The sequence below is a fragment of the Budorcas taxicolor genome, chromosome 2 (genome assembly GCF_023091745.1).
Source record: "Budorcas taxicolor isolate Tak-1 chromosome 2, Takin1.1, whole genome shotgun sequence".
Lineage (NCBI taxonomy): Eukaryota > Metazoa > Chordata > Mammalia > Artiodactyla > Bovidae > Budorcas > Budorcas taxicolor.
This window is the reverse complement of record NC_068911.1, coordinates 130022079-130044908: the sequence shown is the minus strand read 5'-3', so window position 1 is coordinate 130044908 and position 22830 is coordinate 130022079. Positions and strand designations below refer to the sequence as shown.

At 38.6% G+C, this 22830-nt stretch overlaps 1 protein-coding gene across 1 annotated transcript in view; it reads left to right on the top strand.

Annotated features, from left to right (window-relative positions):
- The window catches only part of ANKRD44 (ankyrin repeat domain 44), a 306550-nt gene extending 285840 nt beyond the window's left edge, over positions 1 to 20710 (top strand). The window contains exons 19-28 of the mRNA XM_052658099.1: positions 4677 to 4764; positions 6683 to 6800; positions 8081 to 8297; positions 11879 to 11966; positions 12557 to 12640; positions 13569 to 13714; positions 14677 to 14759; positions 16772 to 16854; positions 17849 to 17940; positions 20463 to 20710. Of these exons, the coding sequence (XP_052514059.1) occupies positions 4677 to 4764; positions 6683 to 6800; positions 8081 to 8297; positions 11879 to 11966; positions 12557 to 12640; positions 13569 to 13714; positions 14677 to 14759; positions 16772 to 16854; positions 17849 to 17940; positions 20463 to 20710 (1247 nt within the window). The remainder of the gene's footprint in view (positions 1 to 4676; positions 4765 to 6682; positions 6801 to 8080; positions 8298 to 11878; positions 11967 to 12556; positions 12641 to 13568; positions 13715 to 14676; positions 14760 to 16771; positions 16855 to 17848; positions 17941 to 20462) is intronic.
- The last annotated feature ends 2120 nt before the right edge of the window (positions 20711 to 22830 follow it).

The window sequence follows — 22830 nt, the reverse complement described above, 5'->3', positions numbered from 1 at the left end:
CATGGACAGAGGAGCCTGGCAGGCTACAGTCCATGGGATTATAGAGTCGGATATGACCGAATACACACATACGCACACACATATCTATCATTCTGCCCTGAAAATCCTCTACTCTGCATCTGACCTTCTTAACTCAAAAGAGTGTTCAGAACCTTTGGCCAATGGCAATCACAAAACTTTCTGGAAAAAAAGGGCACGGTGTATTGTTATCGTCAGATAAATCACATAGAATAAAATCTCATAGCATTTTGAAGCATAAAATTAATGATATTTCACAGCTACTTCATGAAAAGAATTGTCAGACAGCAATCCTCTGAGTGTGTTATTCTGCATTCTAGATGTTACTTCCTCACTTTTGCTCTGATTATTTTTAAATTTTTTTAATTAAAAAATTTTTAATTGGAGTACAGTTTCTTTACAGCGCTGTGTTAGTTTCTGCTGTAGTGCAACACAAATCAGCTGTATGTATACATTGGCACCCGACTCCAGTACTCTTGCCTGGAAAATCCCATGGACGGAGGAGCCTGGTGGGCTGCAGTCCGTGGGGTCGCTAAGAGTCGGGCACAACTGAGCGACTTCACTTTCGCTTTTCACTTTCATGGGTTGGAGAAGGAAATGACAACCCATTCCAGTGTTCTTGCTTGGAGATTTCCCAGAGACGGAGGAGCCTGGTGGGCTGCCGTCTGTGCTGCAGCGACTTAGCAGCAGCAGCAGCATACATACGTGCCCTTCCTCCTGAGCCTCCCTCCCATCGCCCATCTCACCCCTCTCAGTCATCGCAGAGCACCAAGCTGACCTCCCTGTGCTGCACAGCAGCCCCCCACTGGCCATCTGTTTTACACATGTTAATGTATGTGTGTCAGTGCCATTCTCTCAACTTGTCCCACTCTCTCCTTCCCCCGCTGTGTCCACAAATCCATTCTTTATGTCTGCATCTCTATTCCTGCCCTACAGATAGGTGCATCAATACCATTTTTCTAGATTATATATATATGCATTAATATACATTAATATTTACTCCCTATGTTTTCCTTTTTTAGTAATTATTTTTCATTGGAACATAATTGCTTTACCAACACAATTTTGTTCTGACTCTTGATGCATCAGGTGTAAAAATAGTCTCTTAAAAAGCTACATGTATTTTTCAAAAAGTAAGTGATTTGCCTCTTCTGAGATTTTTCTTTAATTCACATTAGATAAAACTGTGTCCAGACACTTCTAGACATATACACAGATGACAAGGTAATGTAGAAGAGTTTCTAGCTCAGCTAAGGCACCATTTTCTTTGGGTTCAGGAGTTCAGTGATAATAGCCTTTGATCAGGATAGCAGATATTATAAAGAGAAGTAAGTATCTTCACTGTGAAATAATGGATATATAGAGAAAGCAAAGGAATGAAAACAGTTTTCAAAAGACTTTGTGATTCTTGTACTTGGGAAAATTTTCTCAGAATGTTAAACTATGTGGACGCATTGCCATCTACATCTCTGAATGTTCAAACCACTGAGGAAAAATAATACAAAGATTGAAAAAACATGGCGTTGCTTAATTATCTGGAAACAGTTGTTCCTAGAAAAAACTTTAGCCATGACGTCAGCAGTGATTGGTATGGTTAAATTATAAATTCTTATTTCCCATCACATTTAGTCTTTTTGGTATTTGTAAGTATTATAAAATTTAGTATTCTAGGCATTCTTAGTATTACCATATAGTTTACATTTAGTTATCCTTTTAAAGTTGCCTATTATTAATGCCAGCACCCTGCTTTAGTTACCGAGTACTTCCTGACACTTACAAAGGACCCATTTTGGTTGTGGAAAATCGCCCTTGTGAACAGGTAAACAATGAAGAATAATCAGTCATTCATTTGCCACTGTGATAAAGGCTGTAGTCCAATGGAGCCCCCTAGTGGTCAACAGGACTCACTCCTTTTGGGTGTCCCCCGTGCCATTTGTTGAGAAGGTGCAGGCTGGCATTTGATTTTATTCTCCACAAAATGTCTGCTGTGCAGAAGCTTTAGCCTGTGCTTTGAGAACCTGCTTTTCCAGAATCTTTTCCAGCTCATTTGAGAGGCCAATTTTTTGTTTCAAATCCTGAGAGTACTGTGAGGAACAGGAGCCAGGATGGATTTTAGAGGGTTTGGCATAGATAGTTGTAATGACAGTTGTGGTCTTTGAGCAGCATGAAAAATGGCTGTCACTCATAGTCAGGGAGAGGCTGAGCTAGTCTGAGACAAAGCTGGATTTGGCAGGGCACAGCAAAAGGAAATGGTAGCATCTTTTTGCTAGAAGGCAATTCGGGGAAAATGTGTGTAGGAAGGCGAGAATTCTAGTGTAGCCACACTTTTAAAATAAAGGGGAATTATATTTACTGAGGGCTATTAGCTAAGTTCAAAAAAGCTACACGCACCCACCTCCCACCATCTCAACCGCACCTGCCCAAGAAAAACACACTACTGTAGGAATTAGTTTGCCTTCCAGCATACCGGATGTGCTCAGTCACTTCAGTCGTGTCCGACTCTCTGCCACCCCATGGACCATGGCCCGCCAGGCTCCTCTGTCCATGGGATTCTCCAGGCAAGAATACTGGAGTGGGTTGCCATTTCCTTCATACTGGATGAGTGATACAAATTAGATCATTTTTCCCCTTTTTTAGTTTAGGCAAAAATACAAATCCTCAAAACTATTATGATTATGACTATTTGAATTTGAGCATGCTCCAGGAGATAGTGGAGGACAGAGGAACCTAGTGTGCTACAGTCCAAGGGACGGCAAAGAGTCAGACATGATTTAATGACTGAATAACAACAACAACAATTTAAAGAATATCAAATTGATATAGGAAAAGGAATCAATCAAAATATGCTGTATTTCATGAGTATTATAAAATAGTACCACCTGTAGTATTTAGCTTTCAGTCCTCTGCTAATTATTTTCTTTGAAGCATACATTAAACCTCTTGCATATTTCACCAGTGCTAAGAGACTTAACGTAATTTTTAAAACAAAAAGCAAAAGAGCAACAACATTTCTACAAGATTTCCTCCTGAGGTACATAAATGGGATGTTGCTGAGAATTAGCTGAATGCAATGGTCTACAAAATGGGGGTATTATCCCTGTAGTTAATTTGAGTGGTGTTGATGAATGTGAGCTAATTCTAATACGTATTGTCCCTGAAAAATGTGCTGTCGTTAAATTAGCCTTCTCTCATGACTGGCATGCAATAAAAAGGGCTGTAAAACACAGCTCTAGGAAGAGCCTTTATCAACCTAACATAGCTGCATCTATTCCCTTCTCTACAACCGTAACAAGGTTAATGTAATGTATTTTATGGTATTCTTATTGTTCAGAGAGAAGGTCACATTCAGAATTTTAAATGTATTTGTTTGTATCCTACTCCCTGAGTAGGAAATCATGCCTTTTGCAAGGCTGCGGGTTCCATTCAACGAGCTAAAGGAAAGTACCCTACCCCAGGGATTATCAGCCTGGGAGGTGGTTCCTGACCCTGTGGCACCAGGGTCTTCTTCCTGAAAGAACATCTTGCCTGGTGCACACAGGACAGAGTGAGTCCATGGGTTCCACCCCAGGCAGTCAAGGCCAACCCAAGGTTGGGGCCACGCTTCCTGCCCATTGCCAGTTCCCACCTGGGCAGCTGAGTGAGGAGGGGCAGGGCCTGCTGCCCCCAGTCAGAGCTCAGCAGGGAAGAGAGAGGGGAGCGGAGGTGATAGAGGGTGGGAGGCTGCTGGGAGAAGGCAGAGAAACAAGGGCTTTGATATGAGGAACTCAGACGGAGAAGTCCTCCAGCTCTTGGGGTGGGAGCCATCTGTGAGTCTTCTGGGAGTGCCAGTCAATCAGTGAGCAGCGAGCCAGTGGCTAACATTGCCAGCTTGAGGTCTGACTTAAAGTCACTAGTCATCAGTCAGAACATCTACCTCAGAACGTGAAATGATGGGGATACGAAGCAAACTCTGTTCCCATCTCCCTTCCTCCCTTCCTCTGCTCCCCTCTTCCCTCCTTCTCTCTTCTGCTCCTCCCCTCCTTCACCTGCTCGCCTTTCCCTCCTCCTCTGCCTTCTCCTCCCCCTTCAACCTTCTTTTAAAAAGTACTTGAGGTGGACTGGACACAAGAAGACTGTACAGAGTTGGGAGACTCTCTCAGAGGAACAGAAAGGTTACCTAGAAACTGGAAAAGAGATGATCAGTTCTATACGAGTAGATAAGAAAGGATGTCCTCTTTAAGGAAAAAAGCCTCTATACAGCATCCAGGAAAGAAAGTTAGATGAGGACCACAGCGCCCTGATAGGAAGAAAGTGGAGATGGGTTGGTAACATATGTATTGCCAGCTGTGCCCAGCAGCTGGCACTAGCTGGACACCTGGGGATGTCCATCAACAACAATTCAGTTCAGTTTAGTTCAGTCACTCAGTCTTGTCCCAACTCTTTGCGACCCTATGGACTGCAACAAGCCAGGCCTCCCTGTCCATCACCAACTCCTGGAGTTTACTCAAACTCATGTCCATTGAGTCCATGATGCCATCCAACCATCTCATCCTCTGTTGTCCCCTTCTCCTCCCGCCTTCAAGCAACAATGGAAACCACCAATTTGAAGTCCACATAAATTTTATTTTGGAGGGATCTCTATGGTCTGTTTAAAAAATGTCCATTATTTTCTTTTTCAGTAATTAATGGTCACACGCTGTGTATGCGGCTATTATTAGAAATTGCAGACAACCCAGAAGTGGTTGACGTGAAAGATGCCAAAGGACAGTAAGTGTTCTCACACCTGGGGTTGACATTTCAAATCACAACTGATCAGTTCATTTGTTAAACAGCTAGGAGGGCTGAATGCTGAATTCTGGATTTGGCATTTATACTGGGGTGAAATTGATGGATGAGGGCCCTAGAAGAATGAAGTAGCTTTGCGCTGGAGTATATATCTAAGAAAAATGTGTGTGTGTGTATCTTGATGAAAAGGAGCTAACTTTTTATATATGTAGCCTTGTGCTCTGGCTTTTTAAAAATATTTTCTCATTTGTTCCTTCTTTCTATTCATTTTTACCCTCTTCTGAAGCTGCTACCATCTCATTTTTAAAATTAATAATGGAATAGGACAGACCTCGAGAAGTTATCACCTCCGTAAAAATCCTTCATATCTTTATCCTTCCTATGTTATTTTTCCCCGAGTATTTTTCATCTGTTAGCCTGTTCTCCCACCCAGTCTTCTCTTACGAATAGGAAACGCAGAGCAATAAAGCACTAGTGACTCACCCCAGATATATGAGTTCATGTTGAAGACAGAACTGGACCTCACCGCCTGGAGCCCAGCACTTGGGTCTTTCCTCTGGACTTGTCCTACTTTTCTTTAAGGCAATGGAGCTTTGTTCAAATGAAATACTGAACCGAAATCCAACATAAAAAACTGTAAAAGTAGTTCACAGTTGCTCTGACGGAAATAAGAGCATCTCTTACATACACACACTCCCTGCTCAATTGATATTTGGCCCATGCTACATAGTTCTGAAAATGATGGGATTCAGGCGAGCATTTTGAGGTGGAACTTCCCTCTGCTCTACTCATATTGATCATTCCACTGCCACCATTCTATGTGGTCATTAGAGACTGGAGGCAGATAGCTTGTTCCAGGCAGTAGACAGCAAATCGGGGACACTCAGAAAATACTAAGCAATTGTCAAAAAGGGAGAGAGACTGAGAAAGAGAGAGACAAAGGAAGAGAGGAAGATGCTCCCACTGGAAATGATGAGTAGTTTTTAATCTTCTTTGTAAAAGCCCATTCCAATCAAAACCCACAATGAGGTTTCATCTCATGCTGGTCAGAGGGCCATAATCACAAAGTCTACAAACAATAAATACGGGAGAAGGTGTGGAGAAAATGGAACCCTCTTACCCTGTTGGTGGGAATGCAAACTGGTACAGCTACTATGGAGAACAGTGTGAAGATTCCTTAAAAAACTGGGAATAGAACTGCCATACAACCCAGAAATCCCATTGCTGGGCATACACCCTGAGGAAACCAGACTGAAAGAGATACGTGTACCCCAATGTTCATTGCAGCACTGTTTACAATAGCTAGGACATGGAAGCAACCTAGATGTCCATCAGCAGGCAAATGGATAAGGAAATTGTGGTACATATATACAATGGAATATTACTCAGCTATAAAAAAGAACTGCATTTGAGACAGTGCTAATGAGGTGGATGAAATTGGAACCTGTTATACAGAGTGAAGTAAGTCAGAAAGAGAAACACAAATACTGTATATTAACATGTGTGGAATTTAGAAAGATGGTAATGACGATCCTATATACAATATCGCAAAAGAGACACAGATGTAAAGAACAGACTTTTGGACTTTGTGGGAAAAGGCATGGGTGGGATGATTTGAGAGACTAGCATTGAAACATGTATATTACTGTATGTGAAATAGATGGCCAGTACAAGTTCAATGCATGAAGCAGGGCACTCAAAGCTGGTGCTCCAGGACAACCCCAAGGAATGGGGTAGGGAGGGAGGGGGGAGGGGGTTAAGGATGGGTGGGACACATGCACCTGTGGCTGATTCATGTCAATGTATGGCAAAAACCACCACCATATTGTAAAGTAATTATCCTCCAATTAAAATAAATACATTAATTAAAAATAAAAGCCCAATTTCTTTCTTTTCCTAGAACCCCACTAATGCTTGCAGTAGCATATGGACACAGTGATGCTGTTTCATTGTTACTTGAAAAGGAAGCAAATGTAGATGCTGTCGACATCATGGGCTGCACAGCTTTACACAGAGGGGTATGTACATCTTCCTTAGCTTTAGTCAAGCAATTCTGTAGTGAACTTGTTTCTTCTTCTTTTTTTTTTTTACCTCCTTATGAATTTTTAGGGAGAAGATTGTTGCCTGAGATAACCAATTAACCTCAGTCAGTCAAACAGAAATTATAAAATCTCTTGCAAAGATAAAATAATGACAGATACTCTTAGGTTCTGCTCTTGAGTTGTCATGTTTGACTGTGATGATAGATACATGAACACCTATTGTTGCGAGACTTGGTTCTGCCTTCTGATTGCATGCACGTCATAGGAGATTTGCAAAAAAAATCTTAAAGCACAAATAGCAAAATCATAATCTCTAGTAATCTTACCTCCTGGAGATAACCACTTTTTGATATATATCACCAATCTTTTTTCTAAATATAGATTTGTTTTAAATCTTAAAAGTAATACTGAAGATGCTATTCGGAACTTTTTTTTTTCTTATAGTATATCAAGTACCTTTGTCCATATCACTAAATATTTTTATGCCCTATCTTTTTTTTAAGCATCCATTGTGTGCAGGTATTATAATTTATTCTGATGATTACTTAGTTTTGAGTAACCACGCTATTTTAAATTGTTCTTTATTACAATGTGGGCCCATTTACCACCTGAAGTATGTACTCTGCTGAAATAAGTACACTGTGTGTAATTCTTCATACACACCTGCTGAACTGTTTTTTAAAGTATATCAAGTAATCTAAATGAAACAAAAGCAGAAATCAGGGGATTGTTATTTAAAGATGGTGCTGACCACCATGATCAATGAAAAGAAGAGGAACTCTAAATGTTTAATGCCATAATCATAGATCTTATTTCTTTGGTACTTTCTATGGGCCACACAGCAGTCTGGGAGCCTTTACATATCTCATTAGTCCTCACAACAGCCTATGAGGTCATTATTACTATCCCCATTTACAGGTGGGTAAAGTTAGGCATAGAGAGATAAATTAACCTGTCCAAGTTTTACAAGAGGGAGCTAGAATTTAACTCACATCTTCCTGATTTTAAAGCTGATACTTTCCATGGTTATGTTTGGCAAGTCAAGAGATGTTTCTAAAATGCTGGTGTTCACACAGACCTTTATGTTATGAATTCCTTCTAGGTTCTTCTGTGTTTCTCTGGAGTAGGATAAGAGTCTTTTCCCTTAAGACCTGGGTATTATGTCCACTTGCTTTGAGCCTAATCTCACTTAGTCAACAACTTTGCTTGCTGAGTCTTCTTAGATTTGTGTTGTGTTTTTAATTGCGATGCATCAGATTATGACGGGACATGAGGAATGTGTGCAAATGCTGCTGGAACAAGAAGTGTCGATTCTCTGTAAAGATTCCAGAGGGAGGACACCCTTGCACTATGCAGCTGCTCGTGGCCATGCCACGTGGCTGAGTGAGCTGCTCCAGATGGCGCTTTCCGAGGAGGACTGTTCTTTCAAAGACAACCAAGGCTACACGCCACTGCACTGGGCTTGTTACAATGGTGAGTTAATTGTCACTTGACTGATTTCGATAGACTTCCTATCCCAACACCACTGTGATCTCAAAGGAAGTGAGAACATAACATGATGCTGTAACCAAGGTATCCTGTCTTTCTGCATTCAGACACTGCAAAACAAACAAAAATACCTTTTTTAGAAAATATTTTTCCCTCTGTGGCTACCGTGATGCCATATTGGAATGAAAATGCACTTTACGTTTTTTGTTAACCAGTAACATGTAACTCCTCATCAGAACTTCTGATGAACTAACTAGTTTAAATCAGGCTTTCTTTTCTATATGAGATAACCAAGGATCCTACAAGGAATTGAAATAATACAGCTAAAAACAACCAAAACAATATGATGTAATAATGTCACAATTGACAGCTGGTAGGTGCATGACTTATCTTTCAGCATTGCATTTTTATGTCTCATAGTCCCATTTATTTAGTTACACTTGCTACTGAGGAGATTTAAAATTTGTGTTTCACTTATTTGAGTAGAAAAAGTTCAATGCATGATAATTGTTACATTTAAAAAATACTGAAGCCTCTAAAGTAAAATTAAGTCATTTCCAAGCTCACTTTTTGATATAATTTGGTATTTATTTTTCATAATTCTCCCTTGAAAATGTAAATCGATATATATGTATGTACATCTTTTTAAAACTAGAATCATATAACAAATATTCTGTAACTTTTCTTATTGTTCACTCAACATTCTATTGCAGATAACCTTACAAATCAATGTATATCTATATACATTGATCTTTTTAATAGTTGAATATTTTATAGCAGATAAATAGGTATAGACATGCATGAGTATGAGTGTGTATATCAGAATTTAATATTTATTCAACCAGATCCCTATTGATGAACATTCAAATTGTTTTTAGGTTTTTTTCTCATTATAAACAGTACTGCAGTGTGTATGTTCATATCATGGTACTTTATTCTGTTAGATAAATTTCCAGAGGTAAAATTATTGATGAGGGCCTGTATATGTTTTAACTTTAATAAATTATATCATACTGCTTTAGTATGGCATAATTTTTACCCCCACCAACTGTAAATAAAAGCTTTTGTTAGCCCAAGGTCATATCATCTTTTTAGTTTTTGTCAGTTTGAAGGACAAAAAAAGGGTATCTCATTTTGTTTTGTGTTTCCTTGTCTAATTGTGTACTGATTTATGTATTTACATTTCTTCTTCTGGAAATTACTTTTTCCATCTATTGCTCATTTTTTCCGTATTGAGTTGTTTATCTTTTTTCACACATTTGTAGGAGCACCTTGTCTTAGAATAGGAATCCTCTCTGTGTTATGTGTGTTGCAAACGTTTTTTTCTCAGTTCACTATTTGTCTTTGCTCTTTGTTGGTGATATCTTTTTCCATGTAAAGATTTTGAACTTTTATGTAGTTGAATCTGTGAGATTTTTTCTTCTATGGTATGTAGGTTTACAGTCTTGCTTAAAAAGATCTCCTACCCCTAGGCTTAAATGAATATTTTCCCAGATATTTCTTGTTGTTGTTCAGTTGCTAAGTCCTGTCCGACTCTTTGCAACCCTGTGGACTGTAGCACGTCAGACTCCACTCTTTTCCACTATGTCTCAGAGTTCGCAAATTCATGTCCATATATTTCTTACTGTGCTTCTGTTGTTTTATTTATCTATAATCAATTCTTCTATTAAAATTTTCACTCAAAAACTATGATTATTGGGTCCAGAAAAGTTTTATGGTGCTCTGTGAAGTGAAAGTGAAGTCGCTCAGTCGTGTCCGACTCTTCGTGACCCCATGGACTGCAGCCCACCAGGCTCCTCTGTCCATGGGATTTTCCAGGCAAGAGTACTGGAGTGGGGTGCCATTGCCTTCTCCATTATGGTGCTCTAAGTGTATCAATTTAAGATCTTTCATTATGTTTTTATTATGATCCTCTTTTTTTCATTGGTTCTGACCTTAGTAAGAGTCAAATTTTCCACTTTTTCAGTTTGGTTTTGTTCCCTCCCTGCCATTGGAGGATTGTGATTTTTTCTTTTAATTTACTTGCTAATGGGTAAGGTCTCCCTAACCCCCATCTGAGTTAAGCTGCAAGATCTATCTAGCACTGGAAATCCTACAGGAAGGGGGTGATGGAGTGCCAGTGTTGATTATAACAGCAGGTGGCAAACCTCCCACAGACCACATTTTCTCCCATGTGAAGTTGGATGGGGCAGGGGTGATAGGTCTGTCTGTTCTAAGACCTCTCCAGGTATAAGCAGGGGAAGGGGAGCAGGCCTCTCCTAAACAATCCACTGGAATCCACACTTCCAGTGTAGTCTTCCAGATTGGCGGTTTAAGCTCCCCTGTTCCCAGAATCTCCTTCACTGAGCACTTGGAAACACTGAAAGTCATTCAAGGATCCCAAGACCTACCTACACAGACCTTTAGGTTGAGATTCATATAGCCTGCAAGAAATGGCTTGTGTAGATGCTGCCCCAAGCTAGGTCCTTCAGGGAAATTCATAGTAATAGGTTGTAATGTCTGGGAATATTTGAATGAGAGTTGGATATAGTTAGAAAGCTAAGCAGTATAACTTACATAAAATTAGGGGATTTGTATGTTCATTACTTCATATACTTCTCAGTCCTCCTAAAAGCAAAGTTTCACTTTTTTTCTCTTTAGGTACAAAAAATGTTTGACTTATTTTAATACTTAAAATTGTTCAATCAACATAATTCTGGGGTAGATCAGAAGAGAGCTCTAATTTGCCACAGAACTCAGCCAAGAAGAGGTTTCCAGGGCAACAATCCATATTCCAAAGCCAAATAGCTTTACCTTCTTGTCTTAACAATTGTGTGAGAACATTGCTTCACAAACCTCATTTAGGTCCTTTATCAAATAAATTTCCCATCATCCTGTGACATCAATAGGGCAGGTATTCCTTCTCCGATTTTTTTGTAGGAAATGAAGGCTCATAGATCACATAACAAGTAAGCTCACAGAGCTGGGGCCTTACTTAAATTCAGTTGATTTGAAAACTACCTGCCATTTTGTTGAAAGTAATTATTCACATTTGTTCATCTACTCACTAAAAAATACTCGGTGGATCTATACTATTTGCCAGGAACTGTTCTTGGTACCCTTTTAAATACTATATAGTGTTTTACAGTCAAAGTCCTTTAACCTGCATTATCATAAGTACTCTTTTTTATCGATGACATGTTCCTCCCTTCCCTAGGGTGCATAAATTATAAGTGAACCTATTCATGTGGGTAAAAGGGAAATTTTCTGTTGTAAATATGGACAAACTGAGGCATACCTATGTTAGGCACCTATCTACTAAGAGCTGTGAGTATGGTAGAATTGTTCTGCTTGCAGATGAGGTCTCTTTCTCATCACTGCTTAATTTATTCATTATATCTCAGAACACTTATGAACATAGTTAAAAACATTTTGGCATTTGGTAAATTTTATTCCATGGAGAATGATCATTCAGTCAATTCAGGAAAATTCATAGGCCAGAATTCAGTAATTAATGAAAAAATAGAAACTTTCATTAAACAAAGTTTCATCTTAGAAGGTCGCTAAATTCTTTTGGTTCCTTGCAGGTAATGAAAACTGTATAGAGGTACTTTTGGAGCAGAAATGTTTTCGAACATTTATCGGTAATCCTTTCACTCCACTGCACTGTGCAATGTAAGTAGAAACACTGGAAGTTAATGGTGTGGTTTGAATTCTTTAAACTACACCTAGAGAAATGGCTTTTGGCAGAAGGAAAACGCTTTTAGATTACAGATAAGACCAGTATATTCCATTTTGCTGCTAAAGGCAAATAAGTCTGATATCAAAGTGCAGTATCTAATGTTAATGATTTTTCAGGAGTTTTTTGTGAAGTGCCGTGGTTCCAAGGTGGCTCACAAACCACCCAGGGAAATGGTAGGAAGGGGTGGACTGAGAAACACAGTATACACCATGTGAAGAGCTCTTCAGGTGTATCAATAGTCACGCTTGTCAGCCAAATTCTAAAAATAAATTGGGGTTAACAGTATTACCCATGTGGATAATTAGGCATTTTATTCCAGGAAGATTTCATATATGGTAATTTTCCAATCTTCATAATGTTGAAATTCTTCTTTGGTAAATGAAACTTTTGCTCAAAATTTGTGTCAAAATGTTTAAATGCATCAGATTATTAAAGATACAGTGCATAGAAAGATGGAGTAGGAGGGGATATATAATGTTTTAGGGAGCAGGATTTTAAATTTTAAAATCTATTTTCATTTTAGAATAAATGATCATGAGAATTGTGCATCACTGTTACTCGGGGCCATAGATTCCAGTATTGTCAATTGTAGAGATGACAAAGGCAGGTAAGTGAGCCTAAGAGCATGGCTCTTGTCTGATGACTCTTAGCCTTCTTTGTGGCTACAGAGTGGCCAAACATCTATGTTTTTGATTTAAAAAGTAATATATAGACATGTTTTTTAAAATTAAGTATAATAAATGATATATAAAAAAATTACCCTCTTAGTCCAGAAGCCCCAGCCTCTTCCACTGAGAAGAATATATATGCTTATATTCTTTTTATACAAATGAGAACATTCTATATTAATGTTCTCCTTTTAATATATCTTAGAGATCTTTCCATACCAGAACATATATATTTACCATATTCTTTTTAAAGCTTCATGTTATTCCATTGACTGGATGTTATAATTTAATCAGCTTGTCTTCCTTTGAAGAATATTTAGGTTGTTTCAGAATTTTGGTGTTATAATGAATGTTGCAGTGAATAGTACATGTATCTGTTTGCATGACCAAATACATCTGAGAGATAAAAGTGCTAGAATTGAAATTTGTTGGTTCAGAGATCATAGTCTTTAATTTTGATAAATCATGCCAAATTGTCCTCCCAAAGAAACCAGCCATTCACATTAAATGATGTAGGCTTTTTAAAAAAATAACCAATTATCTACAAATCTAAGGCCTAATTTTGAAAGTATGTTTATCAATGATGAGAGAGGTCATTGGAACTCAAGATTAAAGGGTCAGTAAAGATGCTGATTTTATTATCAGGACCACTGCCTACACCCCCCCAAATCTAGGGGTGCCATTCACATAGGCGACACTTCAGTGTCTACCCTGAATGGCCTTTGGGGGGACCTGGTCACCATCTCTGTAAGCCAGTAAGTTTTAAATCCCTAAGATGACACCACGCACATGTTTCTCAGGCACATATAGAAAGGGAGTGTGTTAAGTTTATAGGAAGCTAACATCATACTTGTTTTAAATCATTAGGACACCACTTCATGCAGCAGCATTTGCTGATCACGTGGAGTGCTTGCAGCTTCTTCTCAGACACAATGCTCAAGTGAACGCAGCAGACAATTCAGGGAAAACACCACTGATGATGGCTGCTGAGAATGGGCAGGCTGGTGCCGTGGGTATGTGCTTGACTTGTGGACTTGGAGTTTAGGCCTGTCTAAAACCAAAGGAATGTAAATGTGGGAAAGTGATCATCCTCTCGGTATATACATGTTAGAGAAGACCAACATTGTATTTAAGCCACCTGATCTACTTGCTGTTCATTTTTAATTCCCTGTTAACTTGGTTATTGATAGACTTTGTCGAAGTGAGCCCACCTTTCCACAGTAAAATCTGTCAACATTTAGAAACCAAACAGAACAATAGAATCATTTTACCTGGAAATAACAAAACTGTAAAGACAATTAAAATTAATGCCTATAGGGACTTCCCCTGTGGTCCACTGGTTAAGACTCCATGCTCCCAATGTGGGAACCCGGATTTGATCCCTGATCAATAAACTAGATCCTGTGTGCCTCAATTAAAGATCATGCATGCTGCAGCTAAGACCTGGAGCAGCCAAAGAAATAAAAAATAAGTTAATGACTATGGAATTTGGATTTGAATAGAACAACTATGTCAATAAAGTGGCTTCCCTGATAGCTCAGTTGGTAAAGAATTCACGTCCAATGCAGGAAACCCTGGTTCGATTCCTGGATTGGGAAGACCTGCTGGAGAAGGGATAGGCCACCCACTCCAATATCCTTGGGAGAATCCACCCACAATGCAGGAGACCTAGGTTCAGTCCTTGGGTTGGGAAGATCCCCTGGAGAAGGGAAAGGCTACCCACTCCAGTATTCTGGCCTGGAGAATTGTGTGGACCATATAGTCCATGGGGTCACAAAGAGTCAGACACAACTGAGTGACCTTCACCTTCACTTTCACTTTCATGGCAATAAATTGTTCCTTTTTTCTTTAAAAATATTAGTTATGGTAATGTGAGTATACAAATTTAAAAGCGTTATTGTTTTGGTAGTAACTTCTTCAAAACGCATGTAATTAACATGTAGTCTTAGTAACTATCTTTTGGCTCTTTCTGCAGATATTTTGGTGAACAGTGCCCAGGCTGACCTGACTGTGAAGGATAAGGACTTGAACACATCCTTACATTTGGCTAGTAGTAAAGTATGTAAAAGGATTTGAAACACTGTTATTTAATGATAATAATAATAATACCTAAATCTGTTCATCAGAAGTGTGTGTATCATGGCTCTTAATTAAGATGTATGTTTTCCCAGAATGGTGTCATTCTCAGTGGAATCAATGGGGGAAGCAAAAGGCAGACCCACACAAAGGGGTTGATGGGCTATGCTTTTCAGGGAATTTGCCACTTGAATTCTTGCCACAGTCTAGTTTGATGCTGCCACTGAATCTGTCTTCATGGTTGTGGTATCATATTTTGCTTTTATTTTTTTTATTTTTATTTTTATTTTTTTTCATATTTTGCCTTTAAACACAGGTTAGGAGCTTAGTTAAATGGCTTCTAAAATATAAGCAGTTCCACATGTTTTCATTTATTCTGCTTGAAGACATTGTAATAACACAGCCAAAAATACTCTTTTATGAGGCAAATAAATGTATTCATTTAGGTATGCTTCTATTGTCTACCTTTTCTTCTGGTATGTAGTTTAATGCAAAGAATGTGTGTGTGTGTGTGTGTTTGTTTTAAGAGCATCGTGTTCACATATAGCTCAAGGTTCCTGCTTCTGTAAAAAGATAAATGTATGATTTTATGAGTGGGATCATATTGTTGGATAACCTGCTTTCGTTACTGAATCATATATTATGAATATCTTCCTTTCAGACATCATGTATTATAGTGTTTTAGAAGACGTACGGAACCCTGCCTTAGGATTGTGCTACCCGTGATTCAACCCATCCCCTATTGTTAAACATTTCCTTGTTTCAAATATATGCTACTACAAATAATACTAATTGTAGTATAATAATCTGAATAAATCCCTAAATATGAAATTAGTAAGTCTAAGGCTATGAACACTTCTAAGACCAATATGCCCTGTAATAAGGTTTTAACCATTTACATTCCACCAGCAGTACATGACAATGAAAACTCCATGGGCACTTCTAAAATTGTCTCCCTTATAAGGCATTGTAATATGATGCTAGTTGACACCAGTGATGGTGGTTTGTTCCAATATAGTTGCATTATCAGAAGTGTTATCTATACCCAGTGGTACCAGAAGTCTCAGCTATTCCTTTCATTGGTTACATTTTCCCATTTCATGATCCACAAAAAGTGGATACCACAAAAAGTGCTCAGGTTCCTGAAGTTCATGTCAAGTTGTAGTGTTTTCATGAATATAAGTACAATGCTTTTTCAGACTTATTGCGCAAATGAATCCCCTGATAATCTGGTTCAAATGCAGATTCTAATTTAGTAGATCCAAGAGTTGGGCTTGAGGGTTAATATTTCTAACTCCTGGGTGATGCTGATCCTGCTATTCTGTTGGGCCACATTTTGAGTGTCAGGGGTTTAGGAAGTGGTCACCCCTTAACCAGGTACTGGGCCTGAAGTTCCAAAAGGGTCTCTATATTATTAGTTGATGCTCTAGATTTTAAACTATCATTAGTCATAACATATAGAGGTATCTTTTGAATGAGGAAGAAAAGAATGACCTTTGCTGGAAAAGACTCTATAATATAAGGCAGCCAGTGATGAATGATACAGATAACAGGTACAATGGGAATTCCAGTGATAGGTGGATACTGAAGTGGTATTTGAAGGCTTAAGGAAGGAGATGGGACTTGACTTGTGTTTAAAAAGCTTTGTTGAAGAATTTAAAGGACACTCCTAATTCTACTCTCTGTTTATCTGCTTAACTAGCTAACATAGCATCAGCTTCAGCTCTCTGGACAGTAATTCTAAAGGTTATCATAAAAATTGTAATATTTTAGATCAGATTTATATTAATCAAGTTCTAAAACACCTTATTTAGAATCTTTGAAAATCTAGGGCTGTTTAACCATTTGCTCTTAGAAGAAAATGTATTATTCAGAAAATAGCCTATTTTGATATTAGGCAGGGAATACATGTTAAAGTTAAAGCATACTGAAGTGATTTCCCCAGAACATTTCTGTATCTTTGTTCCATTTACTTATCTGTTTTCCTTCATTAGGGTCATGAAAAATGTGCCTTGTTAATACTTGACAAGATACAAGATGAGAGCCTTATTAATGCAAAAAACAATGCACTGCAGACGTAAGTGTGACTACTAAAGCTTGACTAAGTCCCAGATTCATAGTCATGCATTCGACCAATAATAAAAATGTGCTGTATTCTAGGCTAGTTCATGGTCACATATCTACAATTGCTGACCAAGCTAGACATTTTTAGTTAGAGATTTTCTTCTGATACGCCTTCATAGAATTTTGTGAGGTCTGTGTTTTTCCTTGCTGATATTTCTAAGGTAGTACTAAAAATATAGTGGGTTGTTAGAAAATCTTATCAGCCGCCATATTTGAGGAGAAACTATTTTTTTAAATGTATTAGTTTTATGTATTCTTACTGGAAAACAAGTTTTATAAATCAGGTTAAATGTTTGAAGCATTTAAGCTATTTGCATTATTATATTTTAATATAATTCAGTGTAATCCTTAGTGTGAAAGACCCAAAAGCTGCTTCATTTTCCATTTTAGGAAATTACCTGTGCATTTGTTTTAAGGGGAAAGAAATATAAGAATTTTTTTCCATTAAGATTTTTAAGCAGAATAGCAGAATATATTGTTTGACATTATTCTTTAAGATATTCTAAATTCAATAAAACTTCATTTCATGCCTTTAGTAATAACAAGGTTTAAGATTTGTATATGGATGGCAGTAACACCAGTCATATTGATTTTGTATTGATTAACTGTGTGAAACAGTGATTCAAATACTGATGTAGAAAGCAAGAAAAGAACCTTCTAGAAAACACACCAGAACTTGAGTTCTTTCTCTGCCTCCCTGTGACTTGTCACTAAGGTTGTTTGAGGTGTAAAATATTTGTACAATAATATCTGCAGAAGAATTTGGGCCAATGGAAGAACAGTTGGATCTTTAGCTCTTCAGAAACCTTTTTTGAAAAAGTAAAAATACTCGTGTTATTTACGATTCTCAAGTCCTTTCTTTCTTTCAACCATACAGACTACTCAAAATGCCACATTCTCATACAAATATGTATCACAATTGACACTTGGTGTTGTCTTTTTTTCAGACCCCTCCATGTGGCCGCACGCAATGGCTTGAAAGTGGTTGTGGAGGAGCTGCTGGCCAAAGGGGCTTGTGTACTTGCTGTAGATGAAAATGGTAAGTGAGAAAAGTAAGCCATTATTTCAGGTGCCAATGCACCTGCTATGAAGCCAGAGGGAAATGGGAAACCCAGGAGCTAGTTTAAAAAAGCAGTGAGAACTCTCTTTCTCTTGGAAGTTCCCTGTGTGTGAGCAGTCAAACAAGGATAATTTGTCCTGTCTGTTGTTGTAAAACACATGGTCTCCCTGCAGTCCACCAGTGCCTTCCATGTGCATGTGATGTTAGCAGCTGGTCTCAAACTCCTCAGCATGGTGGTTGAAATATGTTAGATACACTCAGCTTGGTATTCAAATGAAATTTTAGCTGCACATGCTGAAGAGTTAGGGATCACATGTGTCATGGGTGCATGCTCAAGGGCTCAGATTAAAACATCTTTGTATGTCAGTTCATTCTGAGATCAAACCTCTAGGTATTATTTTACAGAACAGATCAGAACTCGTATTTTCAGTATGGATATTTGGGGAACATGTAAAATTTTTAAATTAACATCTAGGCTTGAAATCTTCTGATCTAGACCACATATCTTTTCTAAATGAACTAACTCTTAACAGAAGCTTTCTACTCTGTTTCCTAAGAAATTTAGAAAGCTCATGAGTACAAGAATTATATTAAACTACCATGCCTTTTAACTTTGGGGAGCAAAAGAGGAACTTCTGGATATTTATCAACTCAGTAATTTTTTGAATGTGGCATTAATTGTGGCATTTAATTCAAGTATTATAAAATGTATTAACATAATTCAACTGCTTATTACAGGTATTGGAATTAGCAGCTCATGCCTATTTCTCAGAAGTAAGCAGCCATATGACATCATTAGCTAACTCCTATTAGTTTTGGTTTTGCAGCCCCGTTTATCCTAGCATGTACCCCGCTCTGTCCCCAGCCTGACTCATGTAGGAGATGCAAAAAGTTCTCTATTACTCCATCTCCTCGGTCTTCCTGCCCCACCTTCCCTCACCTTCTTATTACCAATATATGTATATACATTAATACTTTAGGGTTGGAGTGCAGAGGCCCAAAATTTCCTCCAAAATGACCCAAGAGACCAGAGTGAATTAGTTTTGCCTTTCTGCAGTGTAAGTCTGATATATCTGGGGCTTGTTCAGCCCATAGCAAACTCAAGAATAAGTGCACCAGGGTTGGAGAACCACAGCCTGTATCAGAGCTTAGTGAAGTGAAGTGAAGTCACTCAGTCATGTCTGACTCTTTGCGACCCCGTGTACTGTAGCCCGCTCAGGCCCCTCTGTCCATGGGATTCTCCAGGCAAGAATACTGGAGTGGGTTGCCATTTCCTTCTCCAGGGGATCTTCCCAACCCAGGGATCGAACCTGGGTCTCCTGCATTGCAGGCAGACACTTTATCCTCTGAGCCACCACTTAGCTACACCCTAAAGGCCTAGGAACATTTGGGATGATTTTGTATGGCACTGCAATCTTAATTACTTATCACAGACCTTTAAGGAATGGAATGTTAAGGTATCTGTCCATTCTTGTTTGTCTTCATACCAGAGAGAGGACTCATCTGTTAAGTGGGGAGGGGAATAGAAATCAGGTCAAGTGCTAACAAATGATACAGCAAAAAATTAAGATTTTTGAGCCAGTGGTTAGTAGAAAGTTTAGCCAGGAGAGGGGGCAGGCTAAACCTCTCCAGCCAATAGAATAAAGGTTGAATAAGGGTAGACTAAATCGAAGATTTCATCTACCTCCCCATGGCTCCTGCTTCATATGTTGAAATAATTTTCTCTTCCAGACTTGATCCATCAAGTTCACATAGTCGAGAATGACATGACTCTATGGCACACAGCAATCTCCCCATATCTGTTACATTTAGGATTTGGGACTTTGGCTAGTGGTGTTGACATTATTTAAAATTCTGTTTAAGTTTCTTTTAAATGATAGTACATTTCACCACAACCAACCAGTGCTATATCTCATCTACTCAAATGATTCCATTTCTCTAGAACCAGCTTCCTGGTGCATTCTTCATGTAAAGTATATATAAAGTGACAAAACAGTGGTACTGACTCTTACAGACACCTGATTCTCAACATCCTCTCTAATCTGACGTGGAAAGTCATTGTTCTCAGAATGAGAGTGCCCTGACCCCAGCCCAAGGCGCATGGTGTGTGTGTGCTCTCAAGTGGAAACACCTTTCTGATTGTCCTGTGGCTGTTTTTGTTTTTTGTTTTGTGGAATTGTGTCACACACACTGCCCCACCTCATGTTTCTGTTCACTAGATGAAGACTGGAATCCTGCCTAACTCCGGATAATATAGTGCTTGTTGTTGTCATGTAAGCTGGGGAAAAAAAAAAAAGCCCTCCATCAAATGTCTACCCCTTCCTGATCCCCTCCAGCCTCACCCCAAGCATGACTTGTGGGAAGTAACTCCTTTTGCCTGGCATGATTTCTAACTCGACATACATCTCCACGTGTGACGTCGTTTGAGATGTACTGTGGGATGCTCACGCCATTTCTGGATTGCCCGGACTAACCACTGCCTTGTCTGCATTTATGCCCAGGTCATACCCCGGCCCTGGCTTGTGCTCCTAACAAAGACGTGGCTGACTGCCTGGCCCTCATTCTGGCTACCATGATGACTTTTTCTCCTTCCAGTACAATGACGGCTGTCAACTTTGTTTGTTTTAAAAAAGACAGTTTGAGCAGAACGACCCTCTCCAACCTGGGTAGCATGGTTAGCCTGTGCAGTAACAATGTAGGCTCTGAGGATGGGTACAATGAAAATGATTCTGATTCAGAAACTTTCTGACTTTGGACTGTAGAAGCTTTTCCTTGATCCACCTGTGTTGGAGGAAGGGAACAAAGCTTGAATTCCAGATTTATGTTGTATTCAAGTATTATTATGGGCCGAGCTTTCGGAAGCCAGTAAAAAAGGAATTAATCAAGCCCAGGGAAGGCAGCTTGGCTGTAGGGCAAAGCTCTCATACAGTTGGGCCTTGGTTTTACTTTGTTTCATGTTTTCCTTAGAGCTGAGATACTTCTGTGAAAGTCTACCTCTCATTTTAAATATAGAATTTTAAAAAAACATTTAATTCTTTTTCTTTGGGGTTAATGCAACAAAGAGGAAGATTTTTTTTTTTTTCATGTGCTCACTCAGCGGGGAGTTCTCAAAAGTGTATCAATGTGACATTCATGTCCCCAAGGAAGGGAGGGAAGGGCTGGACAGGAGATGCCTCAAAGCTCTGCTCAATTTGATGTTTACTTCCTTACTAGAAGCCAAAGGTAGAGGTGTTCATCTTCAGAAATAATGCCTGTAATAATCCTTTTTAAGGGAGTCAAATTATTCATAGTCTTCCCAGGTGGCGTTAGTGGTATCCTCTCTATAGTAAGTACTGAAATATCCAGAACTTCTTTTTGAGGATTTTTGTTTAAGTTGCCAAATGAAGGGGAAAATCCACTAAAAATTGAATTTGGTTTTTTCATTTAACAAAAATATGGCACCCAGTGCTCCCTGTAACAAGCCTGTGACTAATTTTCACCAAATGATTGAACCCGAATCACTTCAATAACATTTCAGGTGAAAATTATATTGCACCGAAACTTTGAGATATATGCAAATATGAAAGTACCCTTTATTAATTTGTCTGTAAATCAAAATACTAACTTTATTAAAAAACATAAGAGCCATCAGTATTGTTCATCAGTAGTGAAATGTTAAATGAGCTTTTCGGTCAAAGTCATGCTCAGTGAGTGGAAGTGTGACTCCAAAAAAGAACAAAGTGAAAGCACGATGTAGAAATGGGTGAAATGGAAATTAAAGCCGATTAAAGTTGCTTCATGATGAAATCATCGTAGTGAACACTGTGTCTGCTCCCTCTCCTCTGCCAAAGCTTCTAGGTCAAATGGACCCCGCTCTGCACCTGGAATAGCTGTACAAAAAGAAGAATGAGACTTTAAATTATGCACGCACACATGCACATGTATATGTATGTATTTATCTGTGTCTGTAGTCCATCAGCCAGCTATACACAAGGACCAAAATGCTTCAGTCTAAAATTGAAGATTTAAATTGTTTTCCTTCAAAGTGGAAGTAAGAACTGAAATAGCTTTTCTATGGAGTTAAAATGTAATCTTTTTGCGTAAGTCTTTATTGTATTTTATATTTCTTATGACACAGATTTCTAGCTGATGGCTTAACATTTGTAATTAATAATGTGTTTACCACAGCTTAATTTTTTGCCAAACTAGAGAAAATGTTCATATACTTTGATGTATATGTGTTTGTATTTATTTGAAATGAAACAAATGCCGAGGAAATATCCATTGTTTATTCTGTTTTAATTCCTACTTGTCTTACTTGGAATAACGAGGAAGCCGGAAAATATACAGAACTTTCCCTGGGCTGGCCTGCATTCCTGAGGGCAAGCCCAGAAATTCCACTGTTAAGGTTTCCAGCCGACCCTCAGGTTCTTCCACGTCGGTTGAAAAAAGGTACAACATCCATGACTCAGCCTGTGTGTAGCCAGCTCAGAGCTTAGAATACACTGCAGTCCTTATGCTTTTCTTCAAGATGAAAACTGAAGTGTATAGTGGGTCATATGCACAAAGAGGACCCGAAGAAAGATACGGAAATTATCCTAAATATGCTGAAAATCTCATGGTCCCAGGAACCTAATGGGGAACTCTGTCAGTGTGTGGGCACATGTACCAAGAAGAGAAATAAAAATCACCAGCTCATGCTATTTTCTACTTGAGGAAGAGACAGGACAGAAACATGTTGCATTAGAGTACTGCTCTCTAATATTTTATAATGGGTTCCATTTTCACTCTGGAAATTTCTATCTTAATGTATGTGAGATATTTTTTAAACAGTGTCCTAACATACCTGGATCAAATACAGATACCATACTATGTATTTCATCTAACTGT